Source organism: Solanum verrucosum, unplaced genomic scaffold (genome assembly GCF_900185275.1).
Source record: "Solanum verrucosum unplaced genomic scaffold, falcon-dt-bn FXZP01000159.1, whole genome shotgun sequence".
Taxonomy (NCBI): domain Eukaryota; kingdom Viridiplantae; phylum Streptophyta; class Magnoliopsida; order Solanales; family Solanaceae; genus Solanum; species Solanum verrucosum.
The window spans coordinates 2,083,371-2,091,928 of record NW_026020705.1 but is presented as its reverse complement, the minus strand read 5'-3'; the positions used below and the strand labels follow the sequence as shown (position 1 = coordinate 2,091,928).

The window sequence follows — 8,558 nt, the reverse complement described above, 5'->3', positions numbered from 1 at the left end:
AATCAATTACAAGCCTATTAATTCTGTTTTAAAATGGATCAGGTACCCCATACCTAACAAACAAGATCTTTAAAAAAGAACTTTTAAAGCCAACATTTACAGCAAATTTGATATGAAATCAGGATTCTGGCAAATTCAAATTTCAGAAAAAGACAAGTATAAAACTGCTTTCAATGTCCCATTCGGACAATATGAATGGAATGTTATGCCTTTAGAGGCATCAGATAGTTTGCCTTTATATCTTAGGCATACAAATGGACGGCTAAGATATTACCGACAAAAAAATGGGTCCTACTAAAAGATAGTGGAAACAATATACTTTACTTCTTTACCGCTGCTAGTGCATCAACACCCAACCTCTCTTCAATAGGCACCTCAGAACCACTCTCTACATTATGATTAACCACTGATACATACTTGAGCTCACTACTCTGCTTCATGGATCTGCAAATGTTGAAACTAACCTGTTCATTATTCAATTGGAACTTCATCTGCCCTTTCTCCATATCGACCAAGGCACGCCCAGTGGAAAGGAATGGTCTCCCAAGGATAATGGGAACCTCAAAATCAACCTCATAATCAAGTATCAGAAAATCCACCGAAAAGATAAAAAACTCCTCATTCACTAATACGTCTTGGAGCACACCAATGGGCCTTTTCACAGTTCTATCGGCCATGAGCAATCGCATCGCAGTCGGTTTTGGATCTCCTAAACCCAACTTCTTGTGAATAGGCAAAGGCATCAGATTAATGCTAGCACCCAGATCACACAACGCCTTAGCAAAATGCAACAACCAGATAGTACATGGAATAATTAAGGCACCAGGATCCTCTTTTTTCTGCACAAGGTATCTTGTAGCAATAGCACTACAATGTTGCAACCTATCATCATCTTCAAAACTCACGGCCCTTTTTCTTCGTCACCAAATCTTTCATAAACTTCACATACCCAGGTATTTGCTCCAAAGCTTCTATCAATGGAACATTGATGGAAATATGCTTCAACATACTAATAAACCTGCGGTATTTCCCCTCTTCCGTCTTCTTCACTAACCTCTGTGGCAATGGAGGTAGAGGTCTAGGCATGGGAACAACTTTTTGGGTTATCTCCAATTCCTTCTCTGTAGCATTCTTGGACTCTCCAGTAACCTCAATCTCATCATCATCATCATTTTTACTAACCTCACCTTCAACCTCAGACGGCATAGGTGGATTAATGGTCTGCTTACCTCATCGAGTAGTGACTGTCATACAATGCCCATCATTCTTCGGATTTTGGATGGTGTTGCTAGGAAGTGTGCCAGGCTTATATGGGTTCACTGTACTAGACAAATGATTCATCTGCTGCTGATTATTGCCTATTCAAGACAAAAATTCCAATGCAAGTGTCTACGATGGTACAATAGTAAAGTAACCCAAGCAAGGGTTGGGGTCGAGTCCCAAGGGAGTGGTTTTGAGAATTAATAGAAATATAAAATTTAGTCCTAACTAGTCATAGCTAAAAACATTATCGAATAATAACATGTTAAATCAAAGGGGTGAGATAAGAGTGTCAATTAACAATAGGGGTTTGTCACAAGTAAACAAAAATCAGCGAAAATATGAGTACTAATCAAGGAGAGGGGATTCTTGGGATGTGATAGGAATACGGGATAAACTAAACTATTGGGTACATGTTTTTGATAATAAATATGTTGAATATTTGTGACTACGCAAGACTATAGTAGGGGTAAATTCTCCCTCGAGCAACTTACCCCGAATCAACTCGGTTCTCTCGAACACCGAGTTGCCGCATGAAGAAAAACCTCTGCCTTAGCCCACTCACTCTCTCGAGAAGAGTGTCTGGGAGAAGGAATAGGGTTCACTCTCTCGAGCTAAACCTGATGTCGACCCAATCCCACCGGCCATCAATTCAGTAGTCTTAATTTTACGACATCTCTCTCTTGCAAGCCAAAAAAACAAAGGTGAAATCGTATTTGAAACTACAATTTCATTAAGTTCCACCACAACTACTAAATGAAATCACATCTAAACAACAAATAAATCATCAACAAGCAAGACCCAACAGATAATCTAACCCATATTCACAAAATCACACCCCAAGAATTGGGGTTTTAGCTAGACATGTAAAAGAGATAGAAATTTATACCAATATGAGTTTGCATCCAAATGGGTATGAAGATTTAAGTCTCAAAACAAGAAAAGAGTGAATAATCCACAAGACCCAAGTCAAAAATATTGGAGTTGAAACCCTTTGAATCTTCAAGTTCTTCAAAACCCTCTCCAAACTTAGAACTCAAAATTCTATGTTAAAAATTATATATTAAAAATCTGATATTAAGTTACAACTCTCAACGAGTATTTAGAGTTTTTAAAAATTTATGCTGCAGCGGATCATTTGGCGCCATTAGTCGAGATCATCGATCAACTCGGCGATCCGCCCTTTGGTAGGTTTTATCACCGTCTTGCTCTATCCTTCAACATCGTCATGTTTTGGATCATTGGGCGACATAGTACTACTTTGCAGAACTACTTGGAGACACGCCAACTGCACCTTTTCATCGCCGATTTGATCATTTCTTTCAGGGCTCAGCACAGTGGAACAAAAGGAGAGGATAAGACCTTTTGGCGACTCGCCGAATGGGTTCGGCGATTCTCAAATCTTCATTTATTCGTTCTTTAAGCTGCCTTTGTTCCTTTTTGCTAAGTAGTGTCCATGTTTCCTTCCAACTCCAAATACCTGAAACTTAAGGGTTTTCATCAAATATTAAGACAAAATATGTATTTGAGGACACTAATTCTATCAAAATATAGCCTTAAATGAGTCCAATTTGTGGACTCATCAACACCCACAACTTAAAATCTTGCTTGTCCTCAAGCAAACTCTAGTTCGACTGTTCAAAAAGGGTGTCTCAAACAGTGTTATACAAGAATCAATCATAAATGTACACAACAAGACTTAACTTACTCATGAAAGGATCAAATGTGCACTCAAAGTTTCAAGTTATGACTTACCATTCGAAAAGAATCTTGAACTTACAATACTTGCTTCAAATTCAAGTTCAAGCTCAACTATAGTGTTCAAATGCCCTCACACAAAGAATGATTCCATATTCACACAATGGTTCACATTTTAAAGCTTCAGAATCAGATGCAACTCTCACACTTACAAAGAAGAACACAATGCATAATTTCACCCATAGATTTGCCCGTATTTTCCAATCAACACTTGCTTCAGATCACTCAAGATCCAAAAGGTCCTTTCAAGGCTTGTAATGGGGGTGAGCGTAAAGGTATGGTCATTTTAGGCTCAATGACTTTCATCCTCATGAAATGTGGCGTTCACAACACTTCCTTTCCTTTTCCTTCATCATTCTCTTTAGTGCTCATAAGTCATCCTATTATTCACTCTTCATGGATTATTTGGAAACCCCATTTCTTTTGTACTTTAATCCACAACTTTCTTTTCCATTCTTTTCTCTCTTTTTTTATATGGAGGGGTTCCATTTTTCTCAACACCATGGCTTAAAGGAGACTTTCCTTGCACTTCTTGACTTTCCCTTTTCTTTTCGCCACACCCTCAACTTAGGCTTTTGGCCTAAGTTGGCTATTTAATCAACCACAAATCAAGAGGATTATAGGTAGTGGATTAAGAGAGGTCTAGTTTTCATCAAGTTTCTTCCAAAGAAAGGTAAGGCTCGAGGGGTGTTCAAAAGCAGTTCACACACTCACAAGGTAGGCCACAAAAGAGGTATATATCAAATTCGCTCACACTCTTAGAAGTTGCCTAAGATCATATCAAGAGATAACATCACTTAGTTGACCAGACCAACGGGACAAATTCTAGGATCCATCATGCATAGTTCACAGGTAAGCTCATCACACTAGGCATTGACATTATAAGTCAAACAAGACTCCACACTTTCGCTAGTGTGCAACGATCATCACAAGAGACTCGATTTGATCATTGGCTAATCACAATGAGATGCAAAGAGTTCACATATTGTCTATGCACCTTCATTTGGCCTCATTGTAGCCGCACATTCAAGTTTGTTCGATTATAAGCACTATCCAAGTCATCGGTATTGATCGGAACTGATACTCAAATTTGTGAAGGAATAGCCACATTCAACAAAGAAGGGGTGGCAAAAAAATTTTGGAAGGGTCAAAATCATTTTACAATTTAAAACACGGAAAACACGGAGCCATAAGCTCAAACCTTCCACGAAAGCAGTATTTAACACAATTATAGCTTCCAACCTAAATACATAAACGAAACACAATTCACGAATAACACAGAAAGGTGGGCTTCACCCCACCACAAATAAAAGCAATTTGTCCTCAAATGCAATCAACATAATATCCCAAATTTAGAATAAAGAAAAATAGAGAGGGAGGTAGAGAAAACTCCTGTCTACACAGTCGCTCTATCTGTCTGGGCACAAGTGCCCGATGTGTCAGTCAGGGGTTGAATAATAGTCCCCGGAGCTACTTCAGAAGGTTCAGCGACAATTGGCTTGCTGAAATTGTCCAAGTCATGAGCCGCCAAGAAGGAATGTATAACTGTACAAAATCCACGAGTCCACGAACAGACAGTGGGATCTCGGGGGATAGATCTCTTGCTGGAACTAGGCTTTTTGCCCTCATTTCCCATCTTGGGAGGATTCACTTCACTTGTACCTTTCCTGAAATTTTTTTCTCTTATCTATCGGGTTGGCCTATTTCTTCCAGCTACTTTTGGTCTAACCATATCTACATAACTTTGGGAAAGAGTTAAAAAATATCTGAACAAAAACATAGAAGTTCATCTGCAGAAAAACTCCACCGAACCAGTTGGCGAAATGCGCAACCACTTAGGTGATTCACCTAGTCCAATGCACAGAGGATACAACGGTGCAGCCAAAGGGTGAACAAGCGGTCTTTCGGCGAGACGTCGAGTGCGTTTGGTGACATCAGTCTTTTCACCGAAAGTTACAAAATCAACAACATATTTATCATTAAATTAAAGGCGAGATGGGGACGTTAGGCGAACCGTCGAGTGGTTCGGCAAGCTCAACTCAGTTCGCCAAATGGCTCAACGTACCTATTTTCAACCCATCTTCTCGAATTCAACCCCGTAACCCTCGAAAGCAAAATCAAAATATGCAATTGCCAAATTAGGCTAAGACCCAGCGACACTTATGCATAACCCACAATTTTTCATCCACTATAGGCCACAATTTTCAGGGATCAACTATTTAACTTAGAACGGTCAATATTATCAAATCAAAGAAAGCAAACAAAAATTCTAATCCTACCAGAGAGGACCAGCACACATTATTGAAATAATGTCATTGCATTTGAGCAAAACTTTTGATAAAAGGAACTTAGGGCTCGAAAAGCAACCTTAGATGCGGATTAAGATGCTGCTAAGATGCTAGGCGGCAACGCATTCCAGATCCGAGCACAATTCAATAACGAAAATACAATAGAGATGTAACGATATTGAAAGTAAAACTTTGTGTGAGTTTGTAAAGTTTGAAAATGAGGGAGAGCGTAGGAAATTGAAACTTTTAAACCTTTTGCATGAAAAACCGTCCAGTTCTTGGCCACTCGGCGACATTAGTCGTGAGCGACGAACCATTCGGTGTCACGCCGAGCAATTACATTCTTCATCAATTTTTACAGAATCCCCCAGTTAATTTGGGAATCCAAACGACGATACAAATCGGGTTCACCGAGCTCATCGGTGACTCGCCTATCATTTCTTTGGGCCCATCGAGTTTTACAGACCCCAAACCCAAACTGGGTTGGATCAAACGGCGGTGTGAGTCGAGTCACCTAATACTTTGGTGACTCGCCAACCAAATATTTCTCTCACCAATCTATTTCTTTCCAAATGCTTCCCACACTTAATACTGCACAATTAACACACCATTATTTCTAAAACCAACATAAAGCTATAAAAGGGTTTCGGGTTGCCTCCCAAACAGCTCCTTAGTTAACGTTATGGCATGACACAAGTCCACCTTCAAACGTCATTCTTGGGGTAAGCCATAGTATCACTAGGCAAACCCCCTTGCTATCTCGAATTGAGGTGAGATGAGATATGACCCATTTGGGTCTCTAACTACTTGATCGAAACTGAATGGGAGGTGACGGTCTGGCTAAGGGTGGACACATCTTCTTTCATGCCTTTTAACATTTTGTCTGACCCTTCAACTTTGTTGAGAATATGTGAGAGCACATCCTCAGACCTACCACCTTCCGAGTGCTTGGGATTTTGGCGCTTATGGTGAGGCACATATTTATTCTTCTCCCCATCCTACCAATTGGGATTACGTTCCCTCCATTCACGATCTCAATCCTTCCAGCCTTTGTCTCTAGCCCAACCTTGGTTACCACCCTGTTGTGGGTAGTTTGAACAATAGCCACCGCCTTGGTTGGCTAGAAAATTTACCTTCTCGTTATACAAGGATTCAAACTTCATCTCCTCAGGATTTGCACACCCGACCCCCACGGCATTGACACCACGGGCACCAACCCCCATGACATTTTTGGATAAAATGTCAAGTTGTGTCATGATCTTGGCCATGTTTTGGTCTCTCTCATGATCTTTTTCAATCTGCTCCTTAGATAGCTTGAAGGTAAGAGGAGAGACTTGGTCCTCGCGAGTGTACCACGCTCTATTGGTAGTTGTCATGCCATCTAAAAGTTGAGCTGCTACTACATATGGCTGTTGCATTATGCCTCCAGGCGAAAGTTGGTCAGCGACCCCTTCGTTTACCGAGTCCAAACTCCGGTAAAAGTACTGAAATAGCACATTATCAGGCAAACCATGGGTTGGGCATTGAAGCACCAACTTTTTGAACCGTAACCAAGTTTTTTTCAGAGGCTCTCCTTCCAAACGCTTAAAGCTCTGAATTTAATCCCGAAGGGTCATCATCTTTGAGGGAGGGTAAAATCGCACTTGAAATGCGGTTACCAATTCCTCCTAGGAAGTGATGGATTCATGCGGCAACTCGTCAGTCACTTACACGCCTCTCCCATCAATGCGAAAGGGAATGATCTTAAGTGGACTGACTCCTGAGAGATGCTTTTGAACTAGAGCAGTCGGCACACATCCACGAAGTTCCGAAGATGCTCGTGAGGATCCTCGTGAGCCAACCCGCTGAAAGGTACCTTTAGTTACAAGAGTTGCAACATAGTACTCGTTATGTGGAACACTATATTTCCCTCGACTGGAGGTAACTGGATAGCTCCAAAACCTCCCATGAGATGGAGGCCATTGATGTTTGGCTCTTGGACATCATTGAGATTTCTGATGTCGTCTTGGTGGCCCACCTGGCTACCGTTGGTACCATTGACACTCATGTTTTTTGAAATATTCACACAAGTAAACAAAACAAAACAAAAGATTAAGTGAGTAAACTAAAACTAAGAAGAACAAAAATTCTACTAATCTAAGAATTCTCAAATAACACCACTCCCCAGTAGGGGCTCCATTTTGATGTTTGTGCAATCAAGACACAACTTCCAATGCAAGTGTCTACAATCATACAATAGTAAAGTAACCCAACCAAGGGTTGGGGTTCAGTCCCAAGGGAGTGGTTTTGAGAATTAATAGAAAAATAAAATTTAATCCTTACTAGTCATAGCTCAAAACATTATCGAATAAGAACATGTTAATTCTAAAGGGTGACACAATAGTGTCAATTAACAATGGGGGTTTGTCAGAAGTAAACAAAAATCAGCGAAAATATAAGGAGTACTAATCAAGGTGAGGGTATTCTTGGGATGTGATAGGAATACGGGATAAACTAAACTATTAGGTACATGCTTTTGATAATAAATCTGTTGAATATTTGTGACTAGGCTAGACTATAGTGGCGGTAAATTCTCTCTCGAGCAACTTACCCCGAATCAACTCGGTTTCTCTCAAACACCGAGTTTCCCCATGAAGAACAGCCTCCTCCTTAGCCCACTCACTCTCTCGAGCTGAGTGTCTGGGAGAAGGACTAGGGTTCACTCTCTCAAGCTGAACCTGATGTCGACCCAATCCCACCGGCCATCAATTTAGTAGTCTTAGTTTTATGATCTCTCTCAAGCAAGCCAAAAATACAAAGGTAAAATCGTATTTGCAACTACAATTTCATTAAGTTCCACCACAACTACTAAATGAAATCACATCTAAAAAACAAATAAATCATCAACAAGCAAGACCTAATAGATAATGTAACCCATATTCACAAAATCACACCCCAAGAATAGGGTTTTTAGCTAGACATGTAAAAGAGATATAAATTCATACCAATATGAGTTTGCATTCAAATGGGTGTGAAGATTTAAGTCTCAAAACAAGCAAAGCGTGAAGAATCCACAAGACCCAAGTCCAAAATATTGGAGTTGAAACCCTTTGAATCTTCAAGTTCTTCAAAACCCTCTCCAAACTTAGAACTCACAATTCTATGTTAAAAATTCTATATTAAAAATCTGATATTAAGCTACAACTCTCACGAGTATTTATAGTTTTCAAAAATCTGTGTTGCAGCGGATCATACGACGTCGTTAGTTGAGAT

At 40.1% G+C, this 8,558-nt stretch overlaps 1 protein-coding gene across 1 annotated transcript; it reads right to left on the bottom strand.

Moving 5' to 3' along the window:
• Nucleotides 1-320: 320 nt before the first annotated feature.
• Nucleotides 321-1,206, bottom strand: LOC125812438 (uncharacterized). The gene is made up of 2 exons (XM_049491926.1): nucleotides 925-1,206; nucleotides 321-839 (listed from the first exon to the last, which is right to left on the bottom strand). The coding sequence occupies exons 1-2, from the start codon at nucleotides 1,204-1,206 to the stop codon at nucleotides 321-323; spliced, it is 801 nt and encodes a 266-aa protein (XP_049347883.1).
• Nucleotides 1,207-8,558: the final 7,352 nt, after the last annotated feature.

Excerpts from the sequence above, each read along its gene's own strand:
- LOC125812438 (XM_049491926.1), bottom strand. The coding sequence starts at position 1,206 with ATGCCGTCTGAGGTTGAAGGTGAGGTTAGTAAAAATGATGATGATGAT. Across the intron at positions 840-924 it reads TGAAGTTTATGAAAGATTTG|AAAAAAGAGGATCCTGGTGC; the intron begins GTGACGAAGAAA and ends TACCTTGTGCAG.